This window comes from Strongylocentrotus purpuratus, unplaced genomic scaffold (assembly GCF_000002235.5).
Source record: "Strongylocentrotus purpuratus isolate Spur 01 unplaced genomic scaffold, Spur_5.0 spur5_scaffold_12, whole genome shotgun sequence".
Lineage (NCBI taxonomy): Eukaryota > Metazoa > Echinodermata > Echinoidea > Camarodonta > Strongylocentrotidae > Strongylocentrotus > Strongylocentrotus purpuratus.
In genome coordinates this window covers 10,114,273-10,139,908 of record NW_022145597.1, presented here as the reverse complement: position 1 = coordinate 10,139,908, position 25,636 = coordinate 10,114,273, and the positions used below count along the sequence as shown (strand labels likewise).

The 25,636-nt window shown below is 37.2% G+C and overlaps 2 protein-coding genes across 5 annotated transcripts in view; one reads left to right on the top strand and one right to left on the bottom strand.

Moving 5' to 3' along the window:
* LOC115918526 (E3 ubiquitin-protein ligase RNF13-like) overlaps nt 1–16,067 on the bottom strand; it is a 39,244-nt gene extending 23,177 nt beyond the window's left edge. For 2 of the 4 annotated variants that reach the window (XM_030981797.1, XM_030981796.1), the window contains exons 1-5: nt 15,926–16,067; nt 11,001–11,319; nt 5,125–5,199; nt 4,289–4,417; nt 3,321–3,408 (exon numbers count right to left, since the gene is read on the bottom strand). In XM_030981797.1, the coding sequence (XP_030837657.1) occupies nt 3,321–3,408; nt 4,289–4,417; nt 5,125–5,199; nt 11,001–11,117 (409 nt within the window). In that variant the 5' untranslated portion in view covers nt 11,118–11,319; nt 15,926–16,067. The remainder of the gene's footprint in view (nt 1–3,320; nt 3,409–4,288; nt 4,418–5,124; nt 5,200–11,000; nt 11,320–15,925) is intronic. The other 2 variants (XM_030981795.1, XM_030981798.1) reach the window with 2 other exon arrangements.
* A 2,442-nt stretch (nt 16,068–18,509) lies between these two features.
* LOC115918106 (transmembrane protein 254-like) lies at nt 18,510–24,860 on the top strand. The gene is made up of 4 exons (XM_030981794.1): nt 18,510–18,649; nt 20,435–20,538; nt 21,416–21,475; nt 23,954–24,860. Exons 1-4 carry the CDS (start codon nt 18,563–18,565, stop codon nt 24,072–24,074), a joined length of 372 nt encoding a protein of 123 aa, XP_030837654.1. The 5' UTR covers nt 18,510–18,562; the 3' UTR covers nt 24,075–24,860.
* Nucleotides 24,861–25,636: the final 776 nt, after the last annotated feature.

Here is a 25,636-nt window from a genome sequence, read left to right as displayed (position 1 = left end):
TATGGGACATGAGAATATACTATGGAAGTTCTTATGATATCTGTTGTGGAGGGGAATATTATACTTGTGGCAAAAAAAAGAGCAAAATATTCTGGTCAGGGATGCCACTTAGAATTGATCAGACGACCTGAAAATCACCTAGAATGAGCTATTTTGTACACAAAAAAGCCTAAACTATGGTCTGAAAATAACTCGTCAGGGCCTGAATTCAGGCTACATGTATTGCCTGAAAACTGGCATCCCTGTCTGGTTAATTCAAGAGGCAAGTACAAAGAGGAGTCTAGCAGTACACTGACTCTGTCTTTATTACTGGTACAATTTTGAGAAAACCAATGTGTTGCTTCCCATTTTTGTTCAAAGTCAAAACCACAAACATCCATTTGCATAATAACCAGTAACTGTTGTTTCCCATACATCCTGCTGTATGCATTTTAATTAATGTTACATATTTAAGTGTAGGCAATCATTCTATAAGCCATATGATTGTAACCTCAGTTGAACATTTATTCATTTTTAGATGATATCTATGAGGCTGTTCACACTGCAACGAGATAGCGCGGTCTATCGTAGCACCCCCTTTTTTCTAGCGGGCGCTATCTCTCGTGGACCACCCCCAAGAGGTGCTCCAGTGGCACGCCGTTTTGGCTCGCCGTGGCTCGCTGTTAGGCGGACCGAAACGACGTTGTACCTTCCAAACCGCAGAGATAGCGCGGTCTAGCGCGCTATCTCTGCCGGTGTGAACAGCCTCTATGATACTTTGATCAGAAACTATTTTCTGAGTAAACAAAGGATATTATAAACAAGATCAGAGAGCACTATTATGAAAATACCAGTAGCGCTCCAAGTAACCTTTGAATTTTGTTTTATAGACTTTAAATGTTTATCTTCTGATATCAACTTTCTGCTTCTACTTTTCTACGTACTAGTTTTACATCTTCGCATCCTGGACGACTGCCTTGCAAGATTGCATTACAAGTCTTAAACAAACAAAATCTTCTAGGCCAAGGCGTTTTTTTAATGATCTTCTTTTTTTTGTGCATGAGGACCATTGATAGTGAGCATTTAAATTTTACAGGGCTCTCATGTTCATTTGCAGGAGCTCAATTCTTTTTAAAAGTACCTGCACAATACTGGTACTAAAAAATACATTGAACTTCAATGTGTGAAGAAATACATTAAAAAAACGACATACAGTATGATAATCACGACTCAATTTACTCTTAAACAAAATCTTCAAGGCGAAGGCGTTTTGTTAATCTTCTTTTTTTTTGCATGACAACCATCGGTTGTGAGCATTTAAATTTTACAGGGCTCTCATGTTCATTTGCAGGAGCTCAATTCTTTTTAAAAGTACCTGCACAATACTGGTACTAAAAAATACATTGAACTTCAATGTGTGAAGAAATATGTTAAAAAAAACGACATACAGTATGATAATCACGACTCAATTTACTTGCCCAATACACAACCAGCTACTGAATATTAGAGAACTGAAGGGGAGAAAATGAATTTACAAAGGTTGGTGTGTGGGGGAGGGGGTGACTAAAACTAAAAATGAAATTGAATCAGTAAAAAAAAAAAAAAAAACATTGAAAAAATTAATTCATTTCTAACCTTCTGCAATTCAACCATCCGATCAGGGCCCCGTTTAAAAAAAAATTGTTATCAATAGCAACTGCCACAGATCTATGACAAATCTGCTCGCAGCCAGGATTTTGGTAGTTTATAACAATCATTGGAAATTGTTATTTGATTTTGAATTTATTTCTGCATTTTTCCAAATATAATATAATCATACATTTGTAACTGAAACAGGACCCAGGTCCATCATACATACATACATACCCAACCAGACAATCAAATAAATACCATTTATGTAATCCTAAAACAACAATGGCTATGAAATCTATAAGACATTCTGGTCCGGATATTTGGAACTCACTGTCCGTTGACATCCGTAACTTGAAGTCAGTATATACTTTCAAGAAAAGTGTGAAATCAATTTTATTGAGCAAATATTGACAAATCTCTTAAATTAACACATGATATCATATATGTTTGTCAGCATTTCCTTGATATAGCAGGAAAATCCCCCTCCCATGCACCCTCTATCCCATTTTTTTTTTTGGTTGCAAGTCACTGTTTATTTTTTGTTATTTTCCCCCAATTATGTTCTGTAATTTACTTTACTTTACAATCTTTATGATTTTAAATGTTTCTGGGCTGCAAGCGTATCAAGCTGTCACGCTTAGGCTGTAGCCCTTCTGTATCATCACCTCTTCGAGCGTATGTATCTATGATTTACTGAATGTGGAAATGTAATTTAACTTATGTTTTATACTCATGTAAAGACATTGTCACATTATTGTTATAACCTATGATGATTCAGTAACCAATAAATATTTCAACTATTTCAACTATTTCAGTGTAAGCCATTTTCAAAACAAACTGTACGACAGATATTTATCATATGCTTAATACAGACTAAGGCTATATGGAATTCTAAAAGCACCTATAAAAGCTGGATCATGTGGTAAACCTCAGCACTTCTTTATGAGGGGGGGGGGGGGGGGGTTGTGCATAAAATGACATAAGCAGTGTTTGTATTTTATAACACACAGATATGTGAGAAAATGCAGGGCCCTGGATGTGAGCAGAAACCATTTTTCTCCCTATCCCTGATTTCCTTTCATTTTACATGTTAAGAAAAAAACTGTAGCGATAATATATTCCAGCATCATGAAACACATACATGTATATTTTGTGTATTTTACACTTTACAGTAAATATATAAATAAGAATACGCATTACATTGTACCTTTGGTGCCTTCACAAATATTCATTAATTTCCATCCCTACTCGCCATTCATTTACAAGTGAAAAAACTCCAAAACAAGACAATGTAAACAAAAATAAAAAAAATAAATGGATTTCCAGTCTTGCGTGTGAACAAGCCTGAATTAAACACTATGGGTGGTATTCCGGTAGCTCATACTAAGTTAGCGCGTACTTAGTTAGTTCACACTTCTATGGAGTGCCTGTTGCAAACTAATTTACCCTGTACAGATTATTTTAATCCTTCAATGAAAAGTGTTCAAAAAATTAATTTTGCAATGAAATGGGAAGAAAAACATAATATGAGTATGAACTGAATTTCAACAAAGTTTTTGGTATATTATCTTTGTCATGAATATTGAAGGAGGAAGATGAAACCTAGCATTCCATAGAAGTGTGAACTAAAATTCTTGTTTAGTCTGGACTTAGTCCCAGCTTAACTTATGAGAATACCACCCTATGGAGATAAAGCCTGGAGTACTTACATTGACTACCGCTCATAGTAGTGAGGACATTGCCTTCATCGTTATACACAATGGCCCCCATGTACCTTGCCTGTTGGGCATTATATACCTGCACGTACAAAGGAAAAAACATCAGCACATTATCGTTATTGTGAGCAGCATACATTCAGAATTAATCAAATAGAGTGGCTATCTCATTTTATAGAGAAGAGCAGTACATTATTAACATTATCCTTGTTTTACCATTATAATAATCCTATCCTCTATGGTAAATGTATACATGTAGCTTTTGGTATACTGTATGTGGGTTCAACAGAAATTTATTCTCATAAAAGAAGAAGCAATGTCTGAAAGCAATTAAATAAGTAGGAAACAAAACATTTGATCGATATGACTTGTGCATGTATCTCACAACAAAGCATTTTCTGGATTATTAATTAGTTTTCTAATATAAATTTGGGTGAATGCATAAATTTTGTAAATGTACAGTATAGTGTAACCGCCAGGGTCGAAAACAGCTATTAGTGTTACAAATGGACCAAAAAGCAATCGTTAACATCGTTAATATCACAAAGGCATTGTTTAACAATGTTAAATCTGAGATGCACGGCCCTGCGTGTTATCAGTGTCTGTGATATGGTGTAATATTGAAGCCCTAAAAAAATTGCACTTCAAAGTGATCATCAAGTGCCTCAACAAAGTAAATAATCTATGAGTGACTGGTTTTACCATACTCTTTTTCCCCAATGGACTGTCGTGTTATAACAAAAACGTTAGGAAAATGCATAATTTGATTTTGATTTCCAATCATAAATATCTTGATAATCAGAGAGGCGATCGGCTTGTAAAATTCATGGGCTTCTTGACTGACATACACTGTACAGGTTTATGGTTATCATTGCAGCATGAGCTACACTGTAAATCCAGGATTATGTTTCAGAATCTAAATCAAAGTTGCCCAATCCCTTTAAGAAATGTCTCCGTCTCACCTTCTTATCGAAGTTACAGCTCCCTCTCTTGATGAGGGCAAAGTACACACCAGTCACGTTGGGCAGAAGGGGAGGTACTTGTATCGGCCCACAAGCTTCAATCGGATTGGCCACTACTAACAAACCCTGCTAGATAAAATCCAGAAAGAAAAGAAAAAAATCACATTCATGCCCATGTGTAAATAAAATGAGTATGTGCAAGTCAAATGAGTACATGTAAGAAAAAAATGAAGGAAATATGAAACAATGACAAAGAAAAGAAACTGGAAAAGAATTGACTGAAAGCAAAAATAAAGGAAAGTATAAAAAGAAAATATAATATAGAATAAATAAGATAATGACATTACTTTAGTACATGTGCAACTAAGATGAGAAAGACTGAGACAGAAGGAAGAAGAAGGAGAAGGAGAAGGAGGAGGAGGAGGAGGAGGAGGAGGAGGAGGAGGAGGAGGAGAAGGAGAAGGAGAAGGAGAAGGAGAATGAGAAGGAGAAGGAGGAGGAGGAGGAGAAGAAGGAGAAGGAGAAGGAGGAGAAGGAGAATGAGAAGGAGAAGGAGAAGGAGAAGGAGAAGAAGAAGAAGAAGAAGAAGAAGAAGAAGAAGAAGAAGAAGAAGAAAAAGAAGAAGAAAAAGAAGAAAAGGAAGGAGAAGGAGAAGAAGAAGGAGAATAAGGAGAAGAAGAAGGAGAAGAAGGAGAAGAAGGAGAAGAGGAAAAAAGGGAGGAGGGGAAAAGGGAACTGAGAAAATTGAAGTAAAGCTCAAGTGAATAAGGATAAATTGAGAGAGAAAACTAAAAAGAAAGATTAAACAGAGAGAGATATAACAAAATTCATCATACCATTTGCCCATCTGGGGGAGACCCAAACGCAGCTGTGACTGACTGGAAAGCGGTGGTATCGTTGTGCTGAGAAGTCTGATCAAAACAAAAACAAAAGAACAAATGGTAATAATAATCTTTATGCCCATATTAAAAATGATGTGCATGTTGTATTATATTCATTTTCACTACATTAAAAGATCTACATGTACATACTGTAGTATTTACTGCATTGTACATGTACATGTACAATACCACACAATAAAGTCATTTCTACATGAACAGTGCGTCCTAGAAAGAAAAAAAAAGAATTATTGATGTTATATCATAACTTTATCACAATCATAATTAATAAATGATTCGATACAACTCAAATGATACATATATCACGCATAAGTGATTAAAAACAATTTTGAAGAGAGGGTACCAAAAAATCATTTGGCGGGCGGTATCTGAATTTTAAAGAGAAATTCATATTTCTAGAAAGTTCATTTTCTGCCCTTTCATACATGTACATGTACATGTACAGGTGTATGTATGACACCTCAATCATGGGAAATGAGCCAGGAATAACAAAGTTCTGTCTGTTTAAAATAATGCTTACATTTCTATAATTTGATTAAACAAATTTGTTTTCACTGGCTGCCTGCCGTAGCAACAAACTGAGTTGACAGAAGACTTAACTCCGTTTCGTTGACAAACAGCCATGCACAATGAAGATGAAAGACTAGATACACTGTACAGTGTACATGGCTGATCGTCAACTCACGTTTGTAGAACGAGAAGAGAAAAACATGGACAATCAATCAATATAATATATATTATATATTATATATTACATATTATATGAAAACAAATGAAAACAGATGTTTTCCATTGCACGAAGCTGGGACTAGAGAGCTAGACATACATGTAAATAATGATGTAAAAGTATGACTGCATAATGCTCAGAATATGAAAATCCTTTCCTTAATACCTGCAGATTGCATGCTAAGCCATAGGGGTTTGCTCTTAAGAAGCCTGGATAATTGAGGCTGAGCCAAAAACATCATACATGTACATGTATGTACATGTACATGTACATGTACACGTGCCTTTGCTGGTATCCTGTAGAGAGCACCATTTCCATTTCCATATAAGCAGCCAAAAAATATATGCCGAGACAGGAGACAATTCATTACATACATGTACGTTGTACATTAATTATGTACACCAGTCTGCAGAACTCATTAATGAACAGCAGAATATGGCAGATCTATGGAAATGTTGCTTTTGTGTACTATAGACAGTGGCATACAGTGAACGTGTACATGTACACTATATACAGTGCGTCCCAGAAAAGATGAAACCAAGATTTATTGATGTTAATCATAACTTAATCAAAATTATAATTAATAAATGACACATATTTTTTATTAAAAGCTTACATGTAGATCCTTCTCTTTCATTTGATACAACTCTTATGATGCATATTTCAATATGAGTGATTAAAAACAATTTGAAGAGGCAGGCAGTATCTGGCTTTCTACATGTACAGTGTATAAGAGAAAATCCCATTTCTAGAAAGTTCATTTTCTGCCTTTTCATATGACACCTCAATCAAGAAAAATGAGCCAGGAATAACAAAGTTCTGTTTGTTTAAAAGTAATGCTTGCATTTCCATAATTTGATTAAACAAATTTGTTTTCACTGGCTGCCTGCCGTACATGTAGCAACAAACAGAGTTGACATAAGACTTAAAGAGAAGGTTGAGTTCTGGGAAGAGGTTGAAAATAATTTGTGAGCATTACTCATTCTTATTGCAAGTGTGGAAGAACATCAGTTAAGACATGTTCCCTGAAAAGCATGGCTCTTCAAATGCCTTCATATTCTAAATATGCATGTAACATCGTAAAAATCGGGGGCCGGCTTTTTACGCCACGTGTTCGTGTAGTCCCATATACATCTTTCTGTGCAAGTGTTTGTAACTTTACCAATACTTGGCCAAATTTCTTATCATTTTGATGATTCCAGAACCTTGCAATACACACAAATTCTTATATGCTAGATGATCAACCCTTTCTGGTCGGTTCCACACCGTTTCTTTCACAATGCAATCGCATGACCAGAACTCAACTTCATCTTTAACTCTGTTTCGTTGACGATCAGCCATGCATCAAGTCTTCGTCTTCTTTGGGAAAGAAGGGGTAATAAGGGGGAGGAGTAATAAAGGGGAGGGGTAATAACTACTAAAGGGGAGGGGGTAATAAAGTGGAGGGGTAATAACTACTAAAGGGGAGGGGGTAATAAAGTGGAGGGGTAATAACTACATGTACTAAAGGGGAGGGGGTAATAAAGTGGAGGGGTAATAACTACTAAAGGGGAGGGGTACACTGTATATTAATAAAGGGGAGGGGTAACTGATACTGTTTTCACACTGGCAATATTTTGCTTAACCCCGTACTATAGGTGGGGTTAAAGGGTATCTTAGCCCCACCTATAGTCCGGGGTTAAGCTTATTCCACTTTCTTTTCACACTGGCAAAATGTTGCTTAACTCCATACTATAGGTGGGGTTAAAGGGGGGGGGGGTGGTTTAGCTCCACCTATAGTCTGGGGTTAAGCTTATTCCACTTTCTTTTCACACTGGCAAAAATTTGCTTATTAAACCCCATACTATAGGTGGGGTTAAAGGAGGGGGTCTTAGCCCCAGCTATAGTATGGGGTTAAGCCTATTCCACTTTCTGTTCAGACTTGTATTTACCAAAGTGGGCTAGCTAGCCCCACCTATAGTGCGGGGTTAGCCGGCCCTGCAAAATAGCAGGGCTAACCCCGCAATTGTGGTGCTAACTCCTGCTAACTCCGCAATTGCGGTGCCAAGCAAATGAATGAGAACAGAAACAAAAAATAGTCCGGGACAACGCAGTGGAGAGAATCGATGAATATATTCACGCTGTGGCTAGTACGGGGCTAAGGAATTGCAGAGAGAAAAGCCAAAAAAGTTAGTCCGGGGATAGTACGGGGCTAAGCAAAACAAGTGTGAAAAGAGTATAATAAGGGGGAGGGGTAATAAAATGCTCTTCTGGCTCCAAACAGATAATATACATATGGAATAAAATAGTAGGAGTTCTACCCTTCAAAAAGTAATTGCTACATGTATGAAATTTCTCCCTAAAACTAGAAATGCAGGTACCGGTACCTCAGGAGCTTGGCATCGAACCTGTTCACCTCTCACCGTTTATTCTCAGTTGACATGCATAGACAGTTTTGAAGACAATGGCGGTACTACTAATTAGCTAATTAACACGTACAATGTACATGTACATGTACAGTTATTACGTGTGAATGAAAGGAAAGCTTCTGATCTCTACCCGTTAGCATGTACATGTACTGTGAATAACACTTGGGCATTGGATTCCATACTTGCCTGTCGTACACACTGTGTGCACAATCTCCACTCCCTGGGGAGCATTACAACCAGGTATTACATGTACATGACGCTCAAAAACTGTTTGACCAACAATGAAGTCGCATCACACCGGGTACCCATTTACATGTAATCCCTGGGTGCAGAGTACATGTACTTGTGCAGGTTAATATTCTTGCCAAAGAATATTAGTGCCATGTCGGGATTCAAACCCTCAACCTTCTCCAGTCAAGCGCCTTAAACCACTCAGCCACGACACTCCTACAGTGTACATGTACTCATGTACTGCAATTTTTTCTGAAACACAGAGACCATTCACACTGCACTGGATAGTGGATAAATGTACAGGACTTCACCTGTCTGAATGACTCTATACATACGTACGTGTACATTACATGTACCAGGCTGATTGAGACCGAGATATTTAATCCCCCGGAACTTGATACACCTGCTATTAACCTAGATACAGTATACATGTACATGTTTATACAACAAGATCTGTCTCTTTCACTAAAACTTAAATTCTTTAAATGGTAGTGTACGTGACACATGTACATGTACTGTACACTGTGGTGGTTTATCGGTTTTAATAATAGCAGATGAATGAGAGAAACATGTCGATGAATGTTTGAGCAAAAAAAAACACAGATTAAAAAAAGAACGTTATAAATTTTCAAATGTGCGCTCAATCAATCACAAAATGGCTACTCTGTAACATACATCTTGCCAGGTCCCCTCCCATTTGCCCTATAAGGTCATTACAAAATATATACATGTTTGGCGTCCCCGCCCGCTTCCTTTTGGGGGCCGCCTCCTATTTATTTTTTTTAATTTTTTGTTGAAATTTTTTGTTTTAAGAAAAAAACACTGCTAAAATGGATCTATTTCTGATTAAAAAAAAAAAAAAAAATGTCAGCGGGCATCTTGAAAAATAGCCGGACTGTCAGGGAAAATGTACCGAGCGGCCATTTTTGAGCTGCCATTTTGAAAGAAAAAAAAAGCCTCCTCCATCCTATTTTTCGAAAAACAGGACGCTATTAAACATGTTTTTTTTTTATAATTTGGCCTCACACCTGTATTGAAATACTTCAAAATTTATATTTACCCTTTGATTATTTTACGTATGTTGAACATCCTGTACATATAATGTAGTGTAATTTGAGATATTTGGGTACTAACATACACATGTAAATTGTATCATATCCGGGTCCAGACACAAATCTAAAATGCCCTTCGAAATTTATACGCACGTGGTATCTCCTTGCATCATGTACATGTGCAGGGCACAGAGTCACATACTGTAATAAGACACTACACGTATACTTGTATCATTAATGTACTGTACTGTACATCTAATGATATATGTATCCCGGTAAACCATAATACCAGCACAAATAAAAAAAATTGACCCTGAGTAATAGTTATTCACAATGCCGCAGGGAATGCAATCTGCACTGTAGACATGCTTCAACGCATGATCATTCTCTTTTTTTATTTTCTTTAATTCTGCTCTCTCCATTCCAACTTCCCCTTATGTACACGTACAGTCTCATGTTGAGTTGTTGCCAATGGCAACCGTTTCCAGGGAGACCATACAAAGGCAGAAATTGAGGAAGATGATGACAGACGAGAATAGGTTGTTTTACTATTTCCAAGCAAGCCTGGTTAATGAAGTAAAATGCTCAGACTCCACAGGCTCATAAAAAGAAATTGTGCATAAAGTTGATATTCACTGATGGTTGAATTTCATATCAATGCAAAGGTCATATTGTCTACCGGTAGATCATTATTGTACTAATCCCAGCGTCCAAAAGTCAACAACACAAACGGTTTAAGTGGATTATTTTTGATACATTACCGTATTATTGATAGCAAGCAAAATGAACAATATTAAAAATCAGGTTGGGCAATAGCACTACACATATACATGCAGGGAATAATTTTCCTCAAATTTTTTGATTAGCAATTTCAGCCGATGGATAAATACTTCAAATGAAATTCTGTACATTTCTATGGAAGAAAACTGCTACACAAAAGATATTTTGTATAGCAGTCATGCAAAAATGCATAGCAAATTGCGATGCGATACCAGGAAAATTATTCCCTGACATGTACAGTAGACCAGATTTCATCTGTTCGTTCTTTTTGTGTGTGTGAAAACATTATTCCAATGAATTTACACATTTACAGTACATGTACAGTACATGTACTGTACATGTGTCATGTACAATACCAACCTCATTCAACCCCACCAACCCCACTACACCCCCATCCAAAAAAAAAAAGTTTGATCACCATAGTACCTGGTACATGTACTGTATGTAAATACAGCGTAATTATTTGCAAGTATGTGTTTTAGATTCATAATAAACATCAAGCGGTTGATAACTGCCAAAAGCTTGAAAACACGTTATTGTACATACTGTTTGTACACCTGTATAAAGAACATTCACAGATTTACAAGTAAGAAATGAAATGGGCAATGAACTCACAGCTATGACATCAGCGGTGATCTGCATGATCTCCGTGCAGAGGACGACCAGGGCAACGACCACCTGTCCGACGTCCATTTTGATCTGATAGCTGCGACACGATGAGAACAACATCATTCTTTCAATTTCTGTCTGCGATTACCTCAATGCTCCCTCGCTTTACCTCACATGCTCAAGAACTTCAAGAAGGTGTAATGGGTTCTTTGACTGTCTTGGCCAGAGAGCTTTAAACGAAGCCGAGCTGCTTTCCGTTTACTCAATGAACTGACTCGATCCGTATGGCTGATGATGTCACAGTGAGATCATCCGCTTGAAAAGTCTAAGCAGGGATGAATCAAGAAAACAATGGAATGCAGGGATTAATTCACCATCTGCAGAGTGTACAGTATGTTGATATTTAATAACAGGTGCCTTCTTTCTTTAATTAAAATAAAAGTGAGTCAATTCAATAACTGTCACATTGCAAATGGAAGCAATGCACATTACATGACTGCACAGTACATTATTTGTAAATGTATAGTACATGTACATACAGTGAAGGTGAACAAATGAGCTCCAAATCAAGAAAACAATGGAATGCAGGGATTAATTCACCGTCTGCAAAGAGCAAATTGATATAAACAGGTGCCTTCTTTCCTAAATAAAATAAAAGTGAGTCAATTCAATAACTGTCAAATTGCAAATGGAAGCGATCGATGCACATTACTGTAAATGTATGACTGTACAGTACTGTATTACAGTACACATGTACATGTAAGCCTTTAGTGAATCCAGCCCCATAATTTGAAGGTTGAACCATTTCTTTGTACAATGTACAATGTACATGTTGCAATATTGTATGTCTATGGTTGAACAATGTGTTTGGGCTCAAGATATTCCATGTTGTTATTTTTTTCCAGAAACATAAAAGAGGTTTCAGGTACATGTACTGTACATGTACATTATATCCATGAAATACAACTGTACGTATGGAATATATTTTATGCCCAAATCATCAATGAAAAAAAGAATCTCAAGTCAACGTTTCACTCTTGAATATGTACATGTACATACATACACAACTTACCCCCAAGGATGTGATGGCCACTTGCCAATAACATAAGGGAAGAATTGGTTAACAAAGGCTTGCATACCGTAGTTTCTTCCTTGAGATATTTATGTACAACAATTGGACAATATAGCTAGATCACATGTACAGTTTACATTACATGTCGATCTTGAACATGTGGCAACATTTCAAATTTTCATAATTTTCCTTTTGAGTGGCTCCTTATCCTTCAACAGTATACAATCTTTTTTAGAGGAAATTTGCCATGAAGGACATGGCTTATAGATAGGATTTCAACAGGTTGATAATTGATCTACTGAATAGGAAATTTACCATTTCTAATGACTGTTAACAACTTACTATAACATTAATATAGATATTCAATTTCAAAAGGAGGTCTACACTGTATGCTCAGGTAAAAATACACATGAAAATAAAAGGATCATATTAAAATAAGAACTCAATAGTTATGATTCAAAATAAAAAGAGATATACGCTGTAGTTCCTTCTCATTTTACAAATTCTATTTTAGTGACCGATTTAGCCCACAACATGAACATATATGCATTTTAATTCAGCAAAAATGCAGGAAGTAGGCAATTAAAACTGACTAATTTTCCCTAATTTGATAGAATGTTGACTTGTCCAAATTTGAATCAAATGAGGAATCAAATGAGCACTGGGATTAATTTTGGGGAAATGAAGATCAGGGGTTGAGTAATTCAGGCCGTTTACCTACATTTCTTTGAACAAGACTCCACCCTAAAAATATAACTTGAGCTGCCGACTAAACTAAATATCAGTTCAGAATGAACTTAGAAGGGATATACATGTAATACAGAGGTGTCATGTACAGTACACACTATGAAAATGACTGACAAAGAAAGCGCACAAAATATACAGTTCCTCAGGTAGACAAAGGAACATCCCTTCACTGCTATTATGTAAAAATGTGTAGAACAGGTGTCACATGCATATTCACCTTTTTACATAATAGCAGTGAAGGGATGTTCCTTTGTCTACCTGAGGAACTGTATATTTTGTCCGCTTTCTTTGTTTGTCATGTTCATAGTGACATGTACATGAACACTGTGCAAGTTTAAATTTACTCCAATAGACACTATGAATATGACAGACAAAAAAGCGGACAAAATATACAGTTCCTCAGGTAGACAAAGGAACATCCCTTCACTGCTATTATGTAAAAAGGTGAATACGCATGTGACACCTGTTCTACACATTTTTACATAATAGCAGTGAAGGGATGTTCCTTTGTCTACCTGAGGAACTGTATATTTTGTCCGCTTTCTTTGTTTGTCATATTCATAGTGACATGTACATGTACACTGTGCAAGTTTAAATTTACTCCAATAGAGTGTACTCATACAATTTTGTTATGACCCACTGAACTTCTTTGCTTTTTTACCTCTCCTTTCACCTTTTCTAATCCTTTTTTTGTTTGTCTATCTTTACCTCCCTACGTACCGTAATCTTTGAATTCTTCCCCAGCTGCAATTCTAAATCTTCTTCTCACACGTAATGTACTTTCCTTTTCTTTCTTTTTTGTTTTGTTTTCTACAGTCTACACTGTACCTGTATTTTTCATTTTGGTTACAAATTTCTGTTTTTTTTCCTTTCATATTCTCTTTTCATCTACCCTTGTATCAGTTGTGTACCTTTATTTCCATATGTATCTATTTCCTAAGGGGGGGGGGGGGGGGGGGGTATCTCTCTTTTTGTATTTCCTTTTACCAGTGTTTCTTTTTCTTTGTATCACCTTCTTATTCCATCCACTTTGACATGTTTCCTTGTGTTTCTCTTTTGAACTCTTCTACATTTAATTTATTTTACACTGTACCCCCCTTTTTCTTCTCTTTTCCAAATTTACTCAAGACATGCAATCTTTGTTTATTTCTTACATTTTTATATTCTACTCTAGTCTAAACCAGAAACTTTTACAAACAAAAATCAATCAAAAATTGATACAGGCTATTGAGAATTTGAGATTCAATTGTTTTTCAGCAGGAAAGTTTTAATTTCTGAAACAATCAAAACGAACAAGTACATTGTAGATGTACAGTTACCGGTACATGTCATGTGTACTGATGCAGGCTTCTGTACATGTATGTTGGCCACTCACAGTTATTACAATAGACATGCATGGCAGAGTACTACTCCTAGTCTTACTACTTTTTTTGTTGTAGTACTACATTGAAGAAAAGATTGCTGGCGAGTGGCGATTAGTATTACATCACTGGTCTTTTGGCCAAAAATAATAATATGATTAAATTCATCCCTTTTAAAGCAATTTCAGGAGTTGTTGAATTACAAGTACATACAAAGACGTGTGTATCCGGCCAGACGATTTTAAAGAGTAATTTGAAGAAGTTCCTATGCAATAAAATCTTTTAAGACTTATCAAAATATTCATGTTTAGTGCTCTCTCTCACTCTCAGTCTTTATCATACATGTACCAGTACATGTTAGTCTACATTTTGTTAAATCAAAAGGAAAAAGTGATAACCTTATTTTTTATTAAGCCTCCGGCCAAAAGAGTCTTTTGTCTGGAGGCTTAATAAAAAATAAAGCTATGAAAAGACTCAAGAGTTAAATGTAACTAACACTCTCTTGTTTCTTGCTTCCACTTCATCAAACATGTCAATATTCAGAAAAAAATGTAAAATGATGTTATAAATATTATTATTAACTACCTTTTTTGACTTGAAACAAGTCAAGATTGTTCTTCATCAAATTTCCATGTGATTTTTAGCACTTTAATGTACATGTAGTCACTTATTATTTAGAATATAAGGACAAAGTATATTGGTATTAGCGCCTAAATTCCTTGTTAATGAAGCCATGGATAGGAACAAGAGGTTAAGGGTGCGTTAATGCTCACTTTGAAGGAAGAATGAGCGTTTTGAAATGCTCATCGTAAACGCAGCTCCATGGGGGTACTGTTTATGATGCTTTCCAAGTAAAAAAATACAGTGTACATGGGGACGGGGTTACAATACTAGAGGCGAATTTTCCCCCCAAATGCCAAAAAGAGCCCCCCCCCCCCCCCCCCCCCCCCCGAAACGAAAGTCATGAAAGAGCCCCAAAAATGAGCATAGAGTTCAATGCTTACAAATTAATGAGTGTTATTTTCATGCAAGCCAGCTTGAAAAGTACTGCAGGTTTCGGGTTCCCAATCCGCGCTGGCATTGAAAAAATGGATTCCACGTAAGAAAATACCTCCAGTTCACCGTCTACTTTTATGGGTTGTCCCCCTCAGAACGTGAAAATCTCTGTAGACCCTAGAGTCTACTAGTACTAGAGTAGAGTAGTGGCTCCGGTGTGCGGCCGGTCGGCGGGAACTGCCGATTCTATTTTTATTCAAATAGACCCTACTCACAGAATACTTCAATACCCTCAATATAGAGTCCATATAGACCCTACTTATTAAATAGAAGTCTCTACAACTAGACTAGGTCTAGTCTACAAAGTCAATGTGAAATGCTTCGAGAAAATCATTTTGTGCCTGTGGAATCCATTTTTTGCATTGCCAACGCGCGTATCACTGCACTATCAGAATCGTAAGCCTACTGTTCTGACGTGAAAAAGGTGAGCATAAACACATCCTAAGACTGAACACTCATGGATCACGTGAGTTAAGTTTCTAGTAAACCTTTGGCTGCCTTTACCTCATTATTGTTAGTACCGGTTACCTCATTATTGTTAGTACCGGTTACCGCATCCTGCTGGTATCGACAGTCAACAGTGAACACACATTACTCGAGAATTCTACACACAGTATCGAACAAGTTACACAATCGCAAAAACATACCAGTGTTATACCAAAATTACCCAAATAATGAAATAGAAAATAGCATACCTAAGAACTTCGATTCTTCATCAAAATGATAAGTCCTTTATATGTTTGATGGTAATAAAGATGAGATTTTCTGACTCGTTCACAAGACAGATTTTCATCTGCAACATTCATGCACAAGTTCCATGATAAACATAACATTATAATTATTATGTCTTGTGATGGCGCTAGATCAACTGAACGAGTAACGTCAGCAGCTACTAATATGCAAAGCCATTATGTACCCGGTAGGCCGACTTAAATAGCAGAGCCCCCCCCCCCCCCCCCCCCCCCCCCCCCCCCCCCCCCCCCCCCCCCCCCCCCCCCCCCCCCCCCCCCCCCCCCCCCCCCCCCCCCCCCCCCCCCCCCCCCCCCCCCCCCCCCCCCACTGAGCGACTTTTCGGCCGCCGCGATTTTCAAATTTTTGGGAGCAAAACAAAATTAAAAAATTGGGCCCCGGCCCCGCCCCGGCCTCCCCTAAGAAATCCTGGATCCGCGCCTGTAATGCGACTATGTAGTCAGCCCACCTACAGCCGGCGCTCCAGATGGGGGGGGGGGGGGGGGGGGGGCAGAGGGGCAGAGTGCTCCCTGCCCCCCACACTTTTTCAAGTATCCCTAAAGTGCCCCTTTTACTTTGAAAAGTGCCCCTATTAATTTATAAAAGTGCCCCTTCCCCTTTCCACCTCTGATAAGTGTCCCTTTTATTTTGACACGTTCCCCTTTGACAAGTTTCCATTTTCCTAATTTGCAATTTTCAAATCTGAGAGGTTCCCCTTTTGCTTTGACAAGTTCCCCCTTTTCCTTCTTATAAGTGCCCCTTCCCCTTCTCATATTACCCCTTTCCATCTTTGATATTTACCTCTTTTCATCTTTGAGGTGTTGTGGTCGATTGGAAACGTCACCCGACTGTCGATAACAAGGTCCGCGGTTCGAGTCCCGCCGCGGCACTAATGTCCTCAAGTTTGGCAAGACATTGATCTACATTTGCCACACTCAACCCATGAGGTAAATGGTACCTGGTAGGATTATTCCCTGATAAGGCTGCATGCCGGAGCTAAAGATAGGGTAATAAAGTCCAAAGCTCTTTGGAAGCGCATATAGAGATGTTATTTCATAAATCCCTTTTCATCCCTGGCGTGCCTTTTTTGTAGGTGTAAGAAGTGCCCCATTTTCACCTCTGATAATTAGCCTTTGTGCTTTAGCACTTGCTTCTTTTCTTTTCTAATAAGTGTCCCCTTTTCCTCTCATCATAATAACGTGCCCCTAATTTAAAGCGACTAGCAATTTCCCCAATGCTCGCTCGCTCGCTACGCTCGCCCGTAGTTATAGATTTTGATGTAACTTATTAAAGGTCTTTTCAGTCTTCCGTTATGAGAATGTGCTTTTATAACCCCATCAGTATTGGGGGGGGGGGGGGGGGGGGTAAGAGCACATTTTTTTTAATATTTAGCCCCGGAAATTGGAAAATTACGTCGTCAGATATTTCGTTCAGTGGCTTGGTGGGCGGGGGAGGAACACTTTTTGTTTGCCTCGTTTAGCACAAAAGAATTTAAAAAAAAAGGTTTTAAAAAAGGGGGGTTACCCCCCCCCCCCCTGCGTACGTGTGCAGGCAGTTTTAATAATGGAACAGCTAGACAAGAGGTCCTGCAACTGAACATGGGCCCTGCTATACAGAGCTCATATATCCATGTACAAAAGATATATGCTCTCACGATTGACAGTTTTCATGAATTAGAGATTATAGTAGAGCCTAGAGGTGTTCTTTATTTCTTTGATTGATTGATTGATTGATTTGATTGATTTTTATTCGACAAGCTTCCAACAACAACAATATACAAGAATAACAGATCAAAATTAAGTCAGCTTGAACAGGATAACCCACGAAAGCTCGAGAGCTTATTTCCAGTGGGGCCCGGGGACCAGACATGTATAAAATTAATAAGTTAAAATAGTAATATTTACAGACAGATAAGAAAATTAAAAGAACTACTTATTAAAGATAATAATAATAATAACAACATTAAACTGATGATAGAAATGATATTAAGTACAAGAAGAAAAAGAAGAAGGAGAAGAAGAAAAAGAGGAGAAGGAAGAAGAGGAAAATAATGATGAATTTGTAGAATTTCTATAACGTACGAAAACATATACAACATGAAAAAGTATGAACCGACAGAAGAATAAAAATTTCAATCATATAACATGTCATTCACTTCTCTTCTCGATCTTCTCCTTCTCCTTTTTACCTTTTACGAGTCTTCAACAAAATCTTTTTCCCCTTCTTCTTTTTTCCCTTCTTTTTCTTCTTCTCCTTCTTCTATTTTCTTCCCTTTTAATTTTTTTCTTCATGCATGATAGCAGTGGGGGGGGGGGGGGGGATTGCTCGTTTTGTTGAAGGATACGGCATGTCTCTGTTTTGTTTTGAACAAAAAAAAAGTTATGTGAGTTGAACAGCAGGCAACTTTTTGGCAACGCCTGTTCTTCCATGCCACAGAACTGAAAATAATGAAGTTCTGCGCCCCATACATACTTTCTTTTGATTTTTTCACATTTCGAACCATAATTTGTCGATATCTTCAGTTTTTCAATGACGTCATCATTCTGTAACTGCCGTACTGCAGTCTGCTGTTTCTTTGGAGCTTGTGACCTAAATTCATCAAAATGCCTTTAGCTAAACATTCTGATCATTTTGTGCTTCCCAATGTCATGATAATGGTTGTAGTAACATTAGGGCTTTTACTGACAGTGGTAAGCTGAAACGAAATTGTATATTTGCATTGCAAGATTGTGATATGTGGAAGTTGTCTTGGCCCTGAACTGGTTGGTTTTTTGACATCCTGGTAAGCGGCCAGGCCAGGGGAGGACATGGCCCAGTGTACCGTTGCGCGTTGCGACGTGCAGTTGAATTGCAGTTAGGTACATGATGTAGTTGCGGCTCAGCTCAGCTAGCGCTAGCAGCTCTGAAACGGGGTTTTGGGATAAGTGGATTGATCTGATATTTGTGTGTTTGTTTGTTTTATTGTGCCGCCTGCGTAGCGAAAAGCGAGATATAGCCATTGGCGCCGCTTTTCCGGTGACGACGACGGCGACGGCGTCAACATGCATAAATAACTTAACCTATAAGGTTGGGTTTTTGAAATGTTGATATCATTTTTAAAGTATAAGTTCTTAGTCAATGAAACTTAGACTAGACTAGGGTTATCAAGTTTTTTTTTTTTTTTTTTTTTTTTCCATTTAAAATTATTAAAAAACTTGAATTCGGCGTAAATATTCACAATTGAATGACACACGCCCTTAAAACTAAAACAACAACAACAACATCCCCAATCATGTGAGCAGAATTTCAGGTCACAAAGTCAAGGTCAAAGGTCATTTCAGGTCAACAGACTTGGACTATGTTGTGGCATCATCATCGAAAACTTAACCTTAAGTTAGATTTTTTAATTTTTGATATAATTGTATAACTATAAGTATAACTTAGTCAATGAAACTTGAACTATAGCAAATTCCCAATCATGTGAGTAGAATTTCAGGTCACTAAGTTAAGGTCAAATGTCATTTTAGGCCAACAAACTTAGAGTTAGACTTTGTTGTGGCATCAACATCAAGATTTTGAATTTTAACTTATTTTCAAAATTGTTTGTTCAAATTCCATGAAATTTGTACCCAAGTATCACAAATCATATGATGAACATTCTAGGTCACAATGTCAAAGGTCATTTTAGGTCAGTAGACTTGGATTATGTTTTCACAACTTAATATGATAATTAATAAATCAATTTTTTGTATTAATTTGTTCATATTTCATTTAAGTTATCGATCGTGGTACAATCAACAGTAAATAATTCTTCTGATGATTCTTAGTCAATATTCACTTCAAAATGCTGATGATATTCAGAGGATTTCATTTTGGGGGGCCTGCGCTAAATGGGCCACCCTGCCTATAAATAATGTTCCAACCTCAATTTTTCATCATATCGAATTACGTAATGCAGGTGAGACCGTCGAGAGCGTTTCCCTTGTTTCCATATAAAAAGACATCATGCATTAATTTTAGTAAAATAATAACAGACAGAATTATGAATTACGAGATGAAATAAACGGCTGGATCTGGATAGCCCATATTCAGCGGTATCGTTATGATGCCCCTGGTCTTTCATGGGGAACAGAAATGGTACAGTAAAATAATACAATCTATATTAACAAACGACAAAGATGCCAACCCTATATCACCTGGACCTTGTTCCATAGTTTTTAAATTGAAAAACAAGTTGTTCTAAGTTCTTACATAGATCTAGATCTGTCTTGTATATTCCTTAAATTTGTTACTGGAATAATGAGTTTAAAACTGTAGTGTAGACGTAATTTAAGAATTTAAGAACCATTGATATCAGAGTCAGAGACGGAAGCTTTCGGTCTAAAGTTAGCTATATGTAGGTCAACTCTTATTTCTGGATTATTATATTAGATGCTCGATCTCAATTTAGATTGCTGGCTTTTTAGTTTTTATATAATATTTTGTTTTTGTCTCAGTTGTGTACCTTCAAACCTGATGTTGTGCCTTACGACTACTTGGGACCCCTTGGTGCATTGGCCCACTACCTTGCGTACAAACAAACCCTTGTGATGCAGACGATGTAAGTTTATATGTAAGACAATGGGATAACTCAGACAATGTCTCACAGACAGAAATAGGACGGGGTATTATGGGAAGTTCGGAATAATGCGTTTCGTGTTTTTCGTAACTCATGAAATATGAATAATAGGTGGACTGGTTGATTAGGGCCTTTGTTGAATACGTTTAGATGTAAGCTGTAATATGGCAGAAGAACCCTTGTCTAGATGCTGAACAGGCGTTGACAAGTAGTAGCAGAATTAATAGAAGTACAAGTAGAAGTAGAGACATAAATCGGGAGAAAATCAATTTTTCACATCCTTAAAACATTTCAAAACTTGGTAATGGAATGAATAATTCAGCCCTGGTACCGGTAGATGGACCAGATTGACATATCACATCATAATTAAGACATCATTTATCAATAATACAAATGTTTTTCCCAAATGAAAGTATCTGAAGTATCTGTATTCTAACAATGTAATGTAGTAAATTTTCGCATAAAATCATAAATCGCCCTCTAAGATTCATACATGTCCTTTTTTATTTAAGAATCTCATAAAATGAGATCATGATAACATATATTGTATATTATCACTGCAAATCATTTTATAAAAACCCTTTTATGATCAATACCTCTTAAAATATTAGTCATGTAAAGCAGGATTATGCAAATATATTTTCAGTGTTTTTGTTGATTTAATATTTAATAATCCATGTAGTTACAATCTCTTTGTATCTCATTTTAGACCTTAAAAAGATATTACAATAACTTGCCACTTTCCATATGACAATTGACATATGTACATGTACATGTCATAATTCTACATGCATTCATCCAGTGCAGGATGCGTTTTCTTACATACATGTTACATTTTTTGTTTCTTTTCCTGTTACAGATGCTATACAGCAATCTTCATGCATGTTTTAGAGAGTTTCTATGCTTATTATCTTGCAGGGTGAGTATACTAAAGTGTGCTTTAAGAATTCTTTTAGGGGAAATTCACCCTGATATGAAATTGGTTTTAATAGAAGCAGAAAAGAGAGAGAGGAATAGGTCAGAGAAAGTTCAAGCGAAATCCGATTGAAAATAAGAAAGTTATGAATATTATATGTAAAGTTGTCATCAGTGGAACACAAATTGGAGACACTGTGACATATCTTGCGAGCTTCTCTCCAATTTGCTCTGTACAGAGAATTTTGTAAACTTTCATCCTACAGGGGTGGTATAGTTTGCAACAATTATTAGGAGTGAAAAATATGATTGAAAATTTCCTTGAGGGAAACTTTACATTTGTAAATTTTTTAGTATACATGTAGGTTTAATTGGGTGGGGAGCTTGCAAGATACATCACAAAGTTGTTAGTTTGTTCGCAGCTCCCAAAATGCCCAACTTTCTCATTTTTAATCAGTTTTTTGCTGAAGCATTCACTGACCTGGTTTTCCCATTTTTCGACTTCTATTAAAACCAACTCAATTTCAAGGTGGAATACCGCTTTTTATTGGTATGATAGTCACAAAATTGTTCTACTGTAGATAAGAGCTAGAACCCTGCTAGAGATGTTAGTACATCTACATCATATAGATTGCAGAAAATCAAGTATGATTCTTTTATGGACTGCTATTCAATCTTTTTAATAATAGAAATAATCTGTAACATGATGGACCCCCCCTCCCTGGCCAGTTACTAACAATGAAAGTTGATTGTCCAAGACAACTACTCCTACAACCTTCTAGGACAACCATCTCCTTCATAACTAACCCCCCAAAATCCTCCAGATAACTAAAATGACTGCCTAGTGGGTAATATAGTATGGGCTAGTTGTATTTTGTATTTTTTTGTATTTATTAACATTTATTTCCTTCTCAACAGCACAATATAAAACACAATGTATATATACATGATATATGTAACAATTATTTCAACATAGAGTATACAGTAATTAATTCAGATACGGAAGGAGGCGAAAACCCGGAAAGCGTAGCTTGAGTTGGGAACGCCCATAATAAGGGGAAGTTGTTTGGTTGTCTGAGGTTAACAATATTGTTGTAGGAGTAAGTGTAAGAGAGTTAGAGTTGTTGGCATAGGGGCAGGGCGCGACAAACCCGCTTGCCCGACGTCCCGGGGCAACCAAATTGAGCCGTCGGGCAAGTAAATCAAATTATCACTTGCCCGATTCGGGCAAGTGATACTTTTACAGTAATTTCCTAGTGTCCAAGAACTCTACCATTCACCCGTCAACTTCTTACCCGTCGTCAAAATCCAGAAGCAAAAAAGCGATCGTTCCGATTTCGAAAAAACTTCACAGACAGCTAGCCAGCTCAGCTAGCTCAGCGCGCATGCAACAGTGACACTTCAAGCCATGAATGCCGCTCCGCCTCCACGCACGGCCGGCCGTGAGCTAGCTAGAGACAGCTAGCGCGATCGTACCAGCTGCGAGCTTATTCGCGCTCTCTCTCTCTAGCTCTGCAGGCCGCACCGACAGGCCTTTGCTATTCTCTGATTGCCGATTGGTTGAATCACGCCAAATATGACGTCATTATTCTAGGGAAATGAACACGTGCGAATCGGAATGGAATAAACAACAGGGATTTTCTAGTAAGTACAAAAAGTCAAATGTTTGATATTTATTCATAATGACTGTTAATGATTGTGAACATATTATTTAAAACTCGCTGCTCATATAAATCAGATGAATGTTTTTGTCTCGTTTTCAATTTATTACTGCGGTCTCAAGATCCGACCGAGCGAGTCATTTTGATAATAGTATCGAGACCCCCAGAATATAAGCCGTTGTTGTTTTGTTTTCATGGTTTTAGCGACGTTGTTTAGTCTAGTTTCATGTGAATCTGATTATTTATGGAGAATCAATAAAATGCGTTTTTTTAAACCTTCAACCATCCTTTGTTGACCATTTTCTTTGACATATTAGGTTATTATTCAGTACAGTTACACTGTACATGTATGTGCATTAATTTGCTATCTAAAACACTAACTTATCATTACGAGATAATAAATGCTTTAACCTCGAGTCCTTTTTCGCTTTAAAGTTTTGGGCAAGTGGAAATATTGTTTGGGCAAGTAAATTGAAAACCCACTTGCCCGACAGGGCAAGTGGTGAAAAAAATTCTTGTAGCACCCTGATAGGGGGGAGGGGGTGATGATGGGTCAGGTATAAGAAGCATACCAGCCAAAAATAGATAAAACTGTACCACAGATGTCATTGGGTCTTTTTCAGATCGAGATGACAAATAAAAAATGTTTGGAGTTAGATTCGACTCATTCAAGGTTTTAAGATGGTCTTGGAACAATCGTAAATGTACTTCAAGCATTTATATTGAATTCAACAGGATTCACTAATCACTCTGCGTCAAATGTCATAATCTTATTGATGTTTCTCCCCTTTATCTCTTTTCCATTTCCCATCATTTGACAGGATGAAAGAATTATCAAGCTCCGCGAGACTAAAATGGGGCATTGGCACCTTCTTTTTCGGCATCTTCTGCATGTATCAGTTGTTAAAGTATAACCCGACCAAAGGCCAGAAGAGAGAATGAGGTGAATAAAGTATGAGGTGTAGAAATAATATGAGCTTTCTTCAGGGATGCAAGTTTTCAAATTATTCCCTGATTTTCAGACCCTCTTCAGCTTTCATATGGGTTTTAATATGTTTACCAGTAGGTCCTTTTTCAGGCCAATTGGAGAAAGCCAACTGGTATCCCTGTAATAACTAGTTCGCTGACAACCCATTGAAACGTGTGTGATAAAATTAACATGCTTTTCAATGGGATGATGATTTTCTGAAATGATGCCCAGAATATGACAGGCTCAGGTCTATAGGAAATGGTGGTTACACCGAAATCATACCGTTTTCAACAGGTTAAAGGAGAATCTTTTGCATGCATCATTTGTTGAAGTATGATCCATGTCGCCCAACCTAAGATCAGAAGAGGAAATGAACTGAAAGAAGTAGTTCGTAGGAGTCTTTTCTTTAACGAAATGGCATGAACAGATGCGTCCAGAATGCAAAATGCATAACAGTGATGTTTGTTAATCAACAGTTCCTGTTGCTAACATATCTGAATGAAAGTTTAGCTAACATTAAGCCTCATGCATTTACCAACTCCATATCCTAACAATGTGATAAAATTATGATTTTCATCAATTATGCAGTTCACGTTCCGGATGCATGTTTTCGTGCCATTGCATTTTGCCAAGCTACCTTAACCGATTGACAATGGTGCTCAGTAACAGGACATGGCTTTTACAACAATTTCAAACAGTATTCAACAGCATAGAGGGGGAAGTCCATGTTGATATCATGTTTATTTCTGTATTAAAAAGCAGCAAAATGAGATAAAACAGATTAGTGATAGATAGAGGCAAAGAATCACCATCTGTAATACCTCATTTTTTGCAGAATTGATGTACCCTGTACTCCAAAGCACTCTTATCACTGTGATGGATTTTCCATGTAAAAAAGCACAAAAAACACAGATACCTCTATTACATATATTGCATATCTTGTCATAAAATGCCTTCATGTAATAGGATGCAAAATCTAATGCGATTGGATACGCATGTTTGCACCCATAAAAAGGGAACTGGCTGGAATGCTCCCTAGTACAGTAGTGGTGAATGCGTACTATTAAAGGTATTTGCAGACCAAAAAAATTATGAAAAAGTTAAATTCCAACTGCATTTGAAAGATAATACTTATTTAGAACTTCCCTAAAAAAGGTGGGGCTTGAAAATGTCTTCAAGTGGGAAAATAATGACTATTAGTTGTCAAATCGACTTTAGGGCTTTAGAGCCCAAAAGTAATAGTCTTGATTTTCAGACAATTGTACCGAATGGTCATACGTTTTATGCTGCGCAAAGATTCAATCAGTTTAATCTTGGCCATCACAAGAAGTGGGTTATTGATGTAGACAAATGCTCATGTACCCTTTACAACTCTGTTCATGTATGTTATTACCAAAGAAGAAAAAAAGCCAGTCAGTCACTCAATAGTGTCTGACAGTGAAGTCTAGCAAGTAAACGGGTTGCCTTGCATAATTTGAATATGAGGACACTGCTAACGTTTAAATTTCACAGATGGGACATACATGACATATTC